Below are 13,358 nucleotides of genomic sequence, written 5' to 3' on the forward strand. Positions count from 1 at the left end.
GATTTCAGGCGTGTGATCCCAGAATAGTCAGCTTACCAATATTTCTTGGTACATTATAATTTTCCCTACATTGAAACTCTCGAGCTAGTCCTAGGTCTGGTAAAATCTTTCTCCCTCTTCCTTTCTCTCTCCCTCCTACCCTCCTTTCTTCCCTCTCCCTTTCCCCTCCCCCCTCTCTCTGTAACACACACACACACACACACACACACACACCCCTCAGGTATTAATGGGATAAGTTTATAATTCAGTAAAGAAAACTGGCCCCTCCTGCTCACCAACACTAAAGGAGGGTGACTTGGTTGTCACTACATATTGAGAGAGGACAGTGACTCCCAGATTCCCAAATATAGACTTGAACTAAAGCCACAAAGAACTAAGATGCTACTAAACCCCATTCAGTTAGGGCAAAAACTGAAACACGCACTTCAAACTCCATACTATTCAAAGGAATCCACCCAACTTTTAAGTCACATAGTGATGGTAGCAGCCTGGGGTCAGACAAGAGAATCATGAGGTAGAAACTGAGTTTCCTTTGGGGGAATGTAAGAGCCAGAGGTCAGACTGCTGCAAAGTCATCTTCTAAGCACATGAGACCCTTGCACACAGGAATGCACAGCACAGAAGACCAAGCTGATCTGCTTTGCAGCATAGGTTCTTGGACCTGCCTCTAGCTAAAGAGCTTTGGCAGTAGCAAGATGCCAGGGTGGCATGGGTCCTTTTTCTTCCAGGAAGCAGCTCATTGAGATGTCTATGTTCAGGTGGATGACCTCATACCCATGCACATAAGGACAACATTGAATAAACTCAGTGGCCTACGAAAGAGGACATGACATCGAGAAGAGGGTGTGGCAGGGTTATCAGGGAGGGGTCAGAGCTGAAGAAGAAGTAGAGGTTGGAATGATTAACATGTGATCAATACATGTGTGAAATTATCAAAGAATGGATCAAGAAGTTTTTAATGCACTGAAGTTGGATAACTGGCTTGGCTAATAAGAGAAATTGCTGCTCTCACTGAGGACCCGAGTTCAGTTCCCAGCACCCACACCAGACTGTCCACAAACGCCTGTAACTTCAGCTCCAGCATTCACTTCTGGCCTCAGAGGACACCTGTCCTCATGTGGACATACCCACAAAGACGCATCATTCAAAAATAAAAATAAATCTAAAAAATAAAAAGTGAACCAGGAGTAAAAGAAAGACTTTGGTGAGCCCAGGGTCAAAGAATTTAGGGTACGGTAGAAGGACAATTTCGACTTTCTGTCTAGATCAGCTGTCACGAGTTCTGTGGGGATGACGAATCATGCCTTGGCTGCACCTGCAGTTCTGTGCTTCCCAGAGGACGATGCTCTTGACCCTGAGCGTTTGCACTCATTTCCTCCGTGATCAACTCCATTAACAAGCAAATTCAAGTACTTCCTCTCTCTAGTCACTTGCCTCTCCACTTCTGTGTCCCCTGTCCTCAAAAGCCCTGTCCTTTGATGAGCCAGTGCAACTGCTCTGGAGAGCAATTTGACAAAGTTAGCAAAAGAAGAAAGTGTGTGTGTGTGTGTGTGTGTGTGTGTGTGTGTGTGTGTGTGTGTTGATGCCAGTAGTTTGTACATTCACATGTTTGGATGCACACATACGCTGGGGTGAGCATGCTCACGTACACATGCCTGTAGAGGGCAGACATCATTCCACAGGTGCCATCCACCATATTTAATTCATTTTCATTTTTATATGACATTTATTTGTCTACTGTGTGTATGAGTTCGTCCTGGCTCTCATGTGGTGGTCAGACAACAACTTGTACAAGTCAGTTCTCTCTTCCTACCATGTGAGTCCCAGGGACTGAACTCGGGTCACCAGGCTTGGCAGTATGTGACTTTATGCACTGGGCCACCTTGCCAGCCTTCTTACCCTGTGATTATTATTTTACACCATTGTGGTTGTTGTTGTTGTTGTTTCTCACTGGACCCAGGGCTCACTAAGGAGCCTGACTGGTGATCGAATCCATTCACCCATTCCCGCAGCTCTGGCACTGGGATTATAAGCATGTACCACAGAACCATGCTTTATGTCGGAACTGGCGATTTAACCCAAGTCCTCATGCCTCCATGACAAGCAGGTTACTGAGCTAACTCTACAGCCCCAGTGGATGCTGGGGTTTTGTTTGTTTGTTTGCTTGCTTGCTTTTTGTTTTGTTTTGTTTTGTTTTGTTTTGTTTTTGTCCCAGATATTTTGGTTCTAGAAAATTTATCTTTAGTATATATGCGCACGTTCATAAGGATAGACTTACAAAGATGGTCATTGCACTATTGCTTGTGAAAGAACAGAGGGGTGAAAGAGAAAGAGAGAATGAGAGAGGTGACGATGAGAGACATCAATGGGGGCACTTGGTTAGCTAAGTCACCATATGTCTTAGTTAGGGTTTCATAGCTGTGAAGTGACACCATGACCAAGACAACTCTTAAAAAGAACAACATTTAATAGGGGGTGGTTTACAGCTTCAGAGGTTTCAGATCCATTACCATCATGGTGGGAAACATAGTAGCATCCAGGCAGACATGGAGCTGGAGAAGGAGCTGAGAGTTCTACATCTTGATCCAGTAGCAGGCAGAAGGAGACTATCTTCTACAAGCAGCCAGGAAAAGGATCTTTTCTGCACTGGGCAGAGCTTGAGCACCAGGAGACCTCAAAGCCTGCCTACACAGTGATATAATTCCTCCAACAAGGCCACACCTATTCCAAGGCCAAACCTCCTAATAGTGCTGCTTCCCAGGGGCCAAGCATATTTAAACCACCACTCTACACAGTAGAAAAGAATCTTGTTAGGGGCAGGGAGATGCCCCCCCAAGCATACTCAAGGAACAGAATTCAGATTTCAGGACCCACATAAATTCTGGGTGAGTGTGGCAGCCTTCCAGTAATTCTAACCTTAGATGATGAAGACCAGGTATTCCTAGAGCAAGCTAACTAGCAAAGCAGATACATGAATGATCTCTTACTTAGATTAAGAGAGCCTACCTCAAAGAATAGTATGGAAGAGCAATTTGGTATGGTTCCTGACAGAAGCCTTGGGCCTCCATAAGCATGTGCACTCACATACATGCACACCAGAACACACACATGTTCCCATACATGCAAACATGCAAACACACATAGACATACACATACACAGGTGTATGTCATCTCTGGATAAGATTGCAGACACACCCTGATCTTAGATTGACCCTAATACATAAACTTAATCCATTTCCCTCATGATCTTGTAAGCTGATAGGGAAACCATTATTCGTCTCTTCCTCTCCAACATCCATACAGATCTAAATGATGCCTGAATAAAAAAAAAAAAAAGCATGTGACCAGAAAAATATCAGCTCTGTTTGTCTGTTGGAAATAGGGACTGTGGTGATTAGCTTTCACAGTCAACTTGATACAACCTAGGATCACCTGGGAGGGGAGAGTCAATGAAGGGTGTGGATCGGGTTAGCCATGGGTACATCTGTGAAGGACTTTCTCAGTTGGGTTCTTTAAAGTGAGAAGACCCACCTTGAATATGGGCAACAACACTCCCTACCTGTGAGCTGAATTTTAAGTAGAGAAAACAAACCGAGCAGTAAGCTGTTGCTCTTGGCTGAGCAGAAAATATGACTAGTTGGCTGCATCGAACCCCTACTGCTATAACTTCCTCCACAATGGTGAACTTGGGGGGAGGGGTGTTGGGAGTAAAAGGATCAGAAGTTCAAGGTCCTCCTTGACTACATAACACATAGAAAATCTGATGTCAGCATAGGATGCACAAGACCATGTCTCAAATAAATAAATGGGCAGATATACACAGAGAGAGAGAGAGAGTGAGAGAGAGGGAGGGAGGGAGGGAGGAAAGGAGGGAAGGAGGAAGGGAGGGAGGAAAGGAGGAAGGGAGGGAGGGAAGGAGGAAGGGAGGGAGGGAAGGAGGAAGAGAGAGAAATGAGGAAAGGGAATGATAGTGCAGTCAATAAAATGGTTGTTGTCTTGCAAGCATGAGAACTAGAATTTGATCCCCAGCACCCACATAAAAAGCCAGGTTTGGTGACATGTGCCTGTAATTCCTGTACTGGCAATGACAAGGACAAGCAGATTTCTGGGACTCCCTGGTCAGCCAGCCCAGCCTAATCATCAGGCTCCAGGCTAGTGAGAGATTCTGTCTCAAAAAACAAGGAGACAGCTCCTGAGTAATGACACTTAACATTGTCCTCTGTCCTACACACACACACACACACACACACACACACACACACCACAAACACTCCACTGTCCAGACCTAGTCCTTCTAATACAATTCAAGGATGAGTCAGAGATGCTTCATCTTGTTCCAGTGCCTTATGTTACACGCACTCCCATGAGAACAGCTTCCTTGGAGATGCTCCATGCCACAGCATCCTTGTTAGTTCTGATGAGTTTGGTACCACTGAGCCAAACACTGGGGAGGGAGAGAGCGGCACTCAGTGTAGTGACTGTGGAGCCCCACACTGTCATGTTAAACTCACAGTCAAGAGCAGAGGAAATGAATGCATGATTGATTGCTCATATGGAGAAATCAATATGATAGATTCATACTGATAGAGGAAAGGGAGACACAAGAGGAAAGATGAGAGTGGACCCCCAAGGAGCAACTGTAGTCATTGACATCAGCCTAGCAACCGAGGCCAGCTTAGCAACCAAGCAAGAAGGAGCTGAGTTCCTTCAGCCTCTTGCTGTGTAGGACCATAAGGCCATGGGGCAGTTTGTGGGACCTGTTTATGAAGAGACTCTTTATCAAAGCTATTTAGAACAGAGGTGGGAGGGAGAACTAGAGAGAAAGTGCCCTTTGAATCTCCATTGCTTTGAGAGTCAGCAATTTAATGACTCATACATTCTAGATCCCTGCTTTGTCTACACATTTTCATTTCAAAAAACTAAAAACACTTTGTTTGGAAGATTGGTTATTTTTAGCTTATATATCAATAGTACGCATCCACTTCTCCCCAGAGAGAACAGCTTCCTTCAGATTGGCCTACAGCACCACTCTAGAAGTGGAGCTGTTTGCTAAGCAGTATTTTGTCAAAGCTATTTGTGTATCTCTCTGCCCAGATTTTTGGGGGGGCAGGGTAGGGTCGTTTCATTCTTTTCAAGGTCTGCACTACTGACCACCCAGGAATCACTCAAAACCAATTCTCTGATAGTCAGCTTTGTCAACTTGACACAACCTAGCATTGCCTGGGAAGAGTCTCAGTGAGGGACTATGTAGTTCAAATTGGCTGTGGGCACACCTGTAGGGATCATTTGCATCAATGGCTATGGGAAGAGCCAACCTACTGTGGGCAGCTCAATTCCCTAGGCAGAGGTCCTGGGCAGAATAAGAGTGGAGAAACCTATTCACATTCATTCCTCTGCTCTTGGCTGTGGTTGTAATATGTCTGTTTAAATTTCCTCTTCAGCATCTCCACAATGATGAACTCTGAACCAAGGATTGTGAGCTGAGACAAACCCTTCTCCCCTAAGTTGTTTTTGTTGGGGTGTTTTATCACAGCCACAGAAATGAAAGTAAAATGGTGTTACATGGACAGAAATGGAAGAACATGTTTTCAGCCCCTAAACCAAGGAGCCAGCACCCATACGAAGTCAGGACAGCTAGCTCTCTAGGGGATCACCCTTGTAAATGGTGGCAACTTAAATCATAATATAAAAACTTAGTATGTAGTGTTGGGGATATACAGATGCAATTTCAGCACTCAGGAGAACGAGGCAGGGGGATTGTGAGTTTTATATCAGCCTGGGATACAAAGGGAAAAGAATATTTAAGGTGGAAAAATTCACATCTTTTTTTTAATTGAACAACTTTATTTTAAAAAACAAAGATAAATGTACACATTTTAAGCATTTTTGCATAAAAGTATACGAATACATTTTTGTCAGTACTTGGTTTTTTTTAAGGTTTGACAGTGTGCATTAAGATCTTACTAGTTACAATGAGCATAAAGTACACGTAAAACAAGATGTAACCTGGAATTAGTCAAAGTTTTCTTGGTGTGTAAAGATTAAGCATAATGGTTTTTTGTCAAATGCTTTCTCAGCATCTAGTGAGATGACCATGTGGTTTTTTTCTTTGAGTTTGTTTATATGGTAGATTACGTTGATGGATTTCCATATATTAAACCATCCCTGCATCCCAGGGATGAAGCCTACTTGATCATGGTGAATGATCATTTTGATGTGTTCTTGGATTCGGTTTGCAAGGATTTTGTTGAGTATTTTTGCATCAATGTTCATAACAGAGATTGGTCTGAAGTTCTCTTTCCTTGTAGGGTCTTTGTGTGGTTTAGGAATGAGGGTTATTGTAGCCTCAAAAAACGAGTTAGGTAGTGTTCCATCTGACTCTATTTTGTGGAATAGTTTGGAGAGTATTGGTATTAGGTCGTCAATAAATGTCTGATAAAATTCTGCACTGAACCCATCTGGACCTGGGCATTTTTTGGTTGGAAGGCTTTTGATGACTGCTTCTATTTCTCTAGGTGTTATGGGATTATTTAGATGTTTTACCTGGTCCTGGTTTAACTTTAGTATCTAGTAACTGTCTAAGAATTTATCCATTTCCTCCAGATTTTCCAGCTTTGTTGAGTATAGGCTTTTGTAGTAGGATATGAAGATTTTTTGAATTTCCTCAGTTTCAGTTATTATGTCTCCACTTTCATTTCTGATTTTGTTAATTTGGATACTCTCTCTTTGCCCTCTAGTTAGTCTGGCTAAGGGTTTATCAATCATGTTAATTTTCTCAAAGAACCAGCTCTTGGTTTTGTTGATTCTTTGAATGGTTCTTTTTGTTTCTATTTGGTCAATTTCTGCTCTGAGTTTGATTATTTCTTGCTGTCTACTCCTCTTGGGTGTATCTGCTTCCTTTTGTTCTAGAGCTTTCAACTGTGCTGTCAAGTCGCTAGTGTATGCTCTCTCCAGTTTCTTTTTGGAGGCACTCAGAGCTATAAGTTTTCCTCTCAGTGCTGCTTTCATTGCATTCCATAGGTTTGGGTATGTTGTGTTTTTGTTTTCATTAAATGCTAGAAAATCCTTAATTTCTTTCTTTATTTCTTCTTTGACCCTGCTATCGTTTAATAGAACATTGTTTAGTTTCCAGGTGTATATGGGCTTTTTGTTGTCTTTGTTGTTATTAAAGACCATCCTTAGACCATGGTGATCTGATAGGATGCATGGGAGTATTTCAATCTTCTTATATCTATTGAGGCTTGTTTTGTAACCGATTATATTGTCAGTTTTGGAGAAGGTGCCATGAGGTGCTGAGAAGAAGGTGTATTCTTTTGTTTTAGGATGATATGTTCTGTAGATGTCTATTAATTCCAATTGTTTCATAACCTCTGCTAGTTTTACTGTGTCCTTGTTCAGTTTCTGTTCCCATGATCTGTCCATTGGTGAGAGTGGGGTGTTCAGGTCTCCCGCTATTATTGTGTGGGGTGCAATGTATTTTTAAGCTTTAGTAGGGTTTCTTTTATGAATATGGGTGCTCTTGTATTTGGAGCATATATGTTAAGGATTGAGAGTTCTTCCTGACAAATTTTCCCTGTAATGAGTAAAAAGTGTCCTTCCTTATCTTTTTTGATAACTTTTGGTTGAAAATCTACTTTATTCGATATTAGAATGGCCACTCCTGCTTGCTTCTTGGGGCCATTTGCTTGGAAGGTTTTTTTCCCCAACCTTTTACTCTGAGATAGTGTCTGTCTTTGTCTCTGAGATGAGTTTTCTGTATGCAGCAAAATGCTGGATTTTGTTTATGTATCCAGTCTGATAACCTATATCTTTTTATTGGGGAATTGAGTCCATTTATGTTAACAGATATTAAGGAATAGTGGTTGCTGTTTCCTGCTATTTTTGCTTTCGGGGGTAGAATTATGCCTGTGTGTCTTTCTTCTTTTGGTTTTCTTGTTTTTACTAGGATGTAGTTTCCCTCTGTGTATTGGGTTTTCCACCTATAATTCGTTGTAGTGCTGGGTTTGTGGTCAGATATTGTGTAAATTTAGTTTTGTCTTGGAATATCTTGGTGATTGAGAGTTTTGCTGGGTATAGCAGCTTGGGCTGACACTTGTGTTCTCTTAGGGTCTGCATGATATCTGTCCAGGATCTTCTATCTTTCATAGTCTCTGTTGAGAAATCGGGTGTGATTCTGATTGGTCTGCCTTTATATGTTACATGATCTTTTTCCCTTACTGCTTTTAGTATTCTTTCTTTGCTTTGGGAACTTGGCATTTTAACTATAATGTGTCAGGAGGAATTTCTTTTCTGGTCCAACCTATTTGGAGTTCTGTAGGCTTGTTTTATGCTCATAGTCATCTCATTCTTAAGGGTAGGGAAGTTTTCTTCTATGATTTTGTTGAAGATATTTATTATGCCTCTTAGTTGATATTCTTCACCCTCTTCTATTCCTATTATCCTTAGGTTTGGTCTTCTCATTGTGTCTTGGATCTCCTGGACATTTTGGGTTAGGAGCTTTTTGGTTTTTGCATCTTCTCTGACTGTTTTGTCTATGTTTTCAATGTTGTCTTTGGCCCCCAAGATTCTCTCTTCCATCTCTTGTAGTCTGTTGAAGATGCTTGCATCTGTGACTCCTGATTTCTTTTTTAGGTTTTCTACCTCTAGGGTTGTCTCTTTTAAGTGTTTTCTTTATTGTTTCCATTTCCATTTTAAATTCCTTCTTCCATTCCTTCATCTCTTTGGTTCTGTTTTCGTCTAGTTCTTTGAGTTCTTTGAGTGTTTTTCTTGTTTCCTCTTTAAAAGCTTCTATTTCTTTATGCTTTTCCTCCCGTTCTTGTTTAAGGATCTCTATCATCATCTTGAGGTCTGATTTCGGGTCTGAGTCTTTTTTTTTCTGCAGTGTTTGGCATTCCGCTGTTTGCTGTGATGGGAGAGCTGGGTTCTGGTTGCCAGGTTGTCTTGGTTTCCCTGGGATACGTTCTTTCGCTTTCCTCTTGCCATCTTGTTGTCTGTGATTATAAGTGGTCTTGTAGTCAATGATTGGTTCTCGTCTCTCCCGTGTACCTGGCCTGTGTCCCTGGATCTCTGCTGTTCCTGGTGGCAGATGCCCTGAGCACCTGTTCTGCACACATGGGCCTCCAGGTAGAAACAGAAACCCCAAGGCAGGATTCCTGCTCCCTGAACCAATGGGGGGGGGGGCGCACTTTCCGAGTGCTCGGCACAGACCTCTCTGCTCCCTGGCTACTCGAAGCACCATTTCACCAGGCCTGTGTCCCTGGATCTCCATTGTTTCTGGTGGCAGATGGCCTGAGAGTCTGTTCTGCATGCCAATTCACATCTTCTATGGGGTGCACAGTCCCAAAGAATGAGGTCCCAGACTGAATAAAAGGACAGGTGCTATAACAATACCATTCATATTTCTTTCTTCCTACAGTGACTGCCATGTGACTCCTACCAGTTATGTCTTTCCCACCGTGGTGGGCCATAGCTCCTCCAATCACAAGCTGAAGTAATCATCCTTCTCTGACGTTTCTCTTTGTTGGGTATTTGTCACAGCCAGAGCCAAAGTAACTAAATACAAAAGTAACTAAACACCAAAGTAACTAAAAACCAAAGTAACTAAAAATCAAAGTAACTAAATACCAAAGTAACTAAATACCTAGCCAAACTTCTCAAGCACCCAGGAACCCTCTCTTATGAAGACTTCCTGCTTCGAGTTCAGAGTCCTTGGGAGAGTTTGCCCTACATATTAACAAAGAGTTTCTTCAGCCCCTGCTCTTGATTTCTCAAACAATGAGCTACCTTGAAGAAGGTTCTAATATCTAGATAGAGTCAAGCAATATCCTGTACCTATACCCTCCGTGCCTATATTTCCACAACTCTGGGGAAACCGCTGAAAATCAAGAACTACCTCACCCAAAATATTTCCCCTCCCTCTTCTACCATAAACATTCCCCACCACCAATATGAGCTAGGATGGAAAGAGCAAGAGAGTCCATTAGCAAGAGCCTTGGAGACATAATCTCAGAACAGACCAATGTAAAGAACTCACTGTACTGTTGTTCTCTTTGAGGCCAGTGTCACACAGATCTAGAAATCTCCATCTATACAAAAACAGTCTTGAGTTTTCACAGCCATGCATGGATGGACTCCTGAGCAGAGAAAAAGAGTAAGTTCAAAACTCAGGGAGTCCTGTGACTTGATAACAGATAGACCCCCACATCCTGAATGGGCCTATTCTGTATACAGAGAGAGGCCAGGAAGAACAGAAAGGAAAGGGGGGAGAGAGGAGAGGGATGAGAGGGATGGGGGAGGGGAAGGAGAAGGGAGAGGAGGAAGAGGAAGAAAAAGAGGGGGTGGAGAAGAGGAAGAAGAGGGGAAAGGAAAAGAGAGAGGGCAGAAGGAAGAGGTGGGGGAAGGAGGGGGGAAGGAGGGGGAGGAAGAGAAAAAGAAGAGACAGGGAAAAGGGTTGAAAAGGAGGTGGAGAAAATGGAGGGGTGGAGAAAAAAGAAGAGATGAGAAGGAAAGAGAAAAGGCTGGAGAAGGGGGAAGTGGGGGGAGCAGATGAAAGAGATGAAAAGTGGCGAAGGAGACCATGATTGACCTCAGAGGGGCTTGGGTAGGAATTCTGGGTTCTCCTTTGACCATGGGAATCTCAGGCCAGTTCCTTAGTACTTTTTTTAAACCCTTTTCACCTGTAAAAATGCACTTACATAGCTAGGCCTGGTGATGCAGACTCCACAGCTACTCTGGGCATCACGGAAGCAGGAGGATTTTGAGTTGGAAGAGTATTTGGCCTACTGAGTGGACTTAAGGCAAGCCTGAGCAACTTAGTGAAACCACGTCTTAAAGTAAGAAAAAAAGAAGGCTTAAGGTATAGTTCAGTGGTGAGCACCTACCTAGAATCCCACAGTGAGTGACTGGGGCGTGGCTCAGTGATAGAGTACCTACCTAGAATCCCCCAGTGAGAGGCTGGGAGTGTGGCTCAATGGTCAGAGACTTACCTAGAATCTCCCAATTAGGATCTGGTGCTGTGACTCAGTGGTAAAGCACTTGTCTAGAATACACCCAGTAAGAGGCTGAGAGTGTGGCTCATGATGAAGCACTTACTTGTCTTATCACTGGTGAAGAGCTAAGGGTAGAACACTTGCCCAAAATCCCCTAATAAGGACCTATATAGCACTAGTCTAATACACACAAAATCGTAAATACACACACACACACACACACACACACACACACACACACACACTTTAAAAGTCCTCATGGGAATATTTTGAGAATTAATTAAAGTGACCCATGTAAAGGTTCTGTCTCCATGCTGTTTCTTGCTCTGCGTTCTGCAAGTTACATCTGTTTCATAACAACCCACACCCTCCCAAACACATTACTGATAGTGAGTTTGCAACCACACCCTCTTGCCTTGAGCATGAATCTCAGAGTCCATGGAAACCCACCACCTCCAGAATCCATATAAACTCTGCTTCCTTATGGATAGCTCGTCCTTCGGTAAGCCCCCCACTCCCCGCCCCCAACGTGGACTCTTCATAGACTCTCCTCTCTCCCCTGGACCCTGGGCATCACAGGCTCTCAGACCCCACCCCCACTCCCCTACCTGGGAGGTGCAAAGCAATCTAGATCCAGGGATTTGGGGTTGGGGGGAGACTTGCCAGGTGGGGAAGTCAGGGGCCAGGCTTCTCCGTGGCTCCTCTCCCCTTTCGGGGGTTTCTTGGTCCCCCTTTGTGTCATTCTCAGGCTTCCCATCTCCAGGTTGCTCAGGCAGCCGCATCGGGGGTCCAGGGTGATGTGGTCAGAGATGTACATCAAAGGAGCATCAGCGAAGACATTGAGACTCTGCAAGGAGTTGACAGAAACTTACTGCCCGAAACAGTACCGAGTGGTTATTTACTCAAAGACAGTTGCCTAAATAATTCACACCTGCCCTTCCATGTTTACACAGGACAATGGCAGACACAATCGTGGCACCAGAAATATAATTATAGTACTGACAGATGTTTAGTTATTAATAAGGGCTCAATGTCACCAGAGAATATTATATAACAAACAGATCTGTGCCTCTGGAAGTAACTTTAATCTTTCTAGGTACTTTTCCATTCATAACCTCAGGCTTTGCCCAAGCATAAGCAATATCAAATGAACAATAGTAGATACCAACTTGAGGGCTTCTTGCAAAAATAAGCCTAGCACTTCACATATGAATTTGCATTAGGGGTGGAGCCTCACCCAGCATGTGTGAGACCCTGGGCTCCATCCCTACACCCTTGCCTTCCTCAGCCAAGGAGGAAGCCTTGCTAGGGCTCTATGAATCATGTCTAAAATCTCATCTACTCAGGAGGACGAATCAGGAGGGCTGTCAGCTGTAAATTCAAGGTCTACATAAGCTGCAGAGTGAGTTCAATACCAGCCTGAGCTGTAGAGCTCAGGGTAGCTTGGGTTACAGAGTGACAGCCTGTTTCAAACTAAAGAATTAAGGGAAAGCCATGAGATGACTCAGCAGATAAGGGAGCTTGCTCTGCAACTTGTGGTCAAGCCTCGGAAGGCACATAACTGTGGAGGGAAAGAATCACATCCACAAAGTTGTCCTTTGACCTCCACATGTGCTCCATAGCTCACTAACACCCCCCCACACACACACACATTTAATGCATGCATGTTTACATGCACAGCATGCACACATGCGTGATAATAAAAAATAATTTTTAGGCAAAAAGAGGACTGGAGATATAATTAAGTGATTGGGCTGGGATGTCCCAAAGAATGGGACCACGGGGAGTCGGTGCAGAGAAGAAACTACTCAAGTTCAGATTACCAAACAAGATGTGTGTGATTGGGGCTGGAGAGATGGCTCAGTGGATAAGATCACTGACTGCTCTCCCACAGGTACTGAGTTCAATTCCCAGCAACCTCATGGTGGCTCACAACCATCTGTAATATGATTTTATGCCCTCTTCTGGTAGATCTAATGAGACAGACAGTGTGCTCGTATACATGAATGAATGAATGAATGAATGAATAAATAAATAAATAAATAAATAAATAAATAAAATATTTTTAAAAGATGTGTATGATCACACATACACACACATGCACATGCACATACACACCAACACACAGCAGCACAAGACACTGTGTTTGCCATGTGTTTCACCACTGATAAAAGCTCAGGGAGACCCACGTAAGTGGGAATGGCTTGTGTTGGCTGAAAGCTTTAGACGTATCAATCTGTAATGCACTGTGTGTTGCTTCTGGCCCTGCTGTAAGGTAGAACATCACAGTGGAAAGTGAGGGAGCAAAGCTGTTCACCCCCATGGTGGACAGGAAGCAGAGAGAGAAACAGAAAGGGACCAGGAGTTTGC

General features: G+C 43.4%; 1 protein-coding gene across 1 annotated transcript in view; it reads right to left on the reverse strand.

Moving 5' to 3' along the window:
• Positions 1 to 11,770, reverse strand: part of CALN1 (calneuron 1) — a gene marked incomplete at both ends in the record, with an annotated part of 419,834 nt that extends 408,064 nt beyond the window's left edge. Inside the window, one exon of the mRNA XM_080940491.1 lies at positions 11,648 to 11,770. Coding sequence (XP_080796617.1) covers positions 11,648 to 11,770 — 123 coding nt within the window. The remainder of the gene's footprint in view (positions 1 to 11,647) is intronic.
• Positions 11,771 to 13,358: the final 1,588 nt, after the last annotated feature.

Source organism: Micromys minutus, assembly GCF_963924665.1.
Source record: "Micromys minutus genome assembly, chromosome: 29".
Classification (NCBI taxonomy): Eukaryota; Metazoa; Chordata; class Mammalia; order Rodentia; family Muridae; genus Micromys; species Micromys minutus.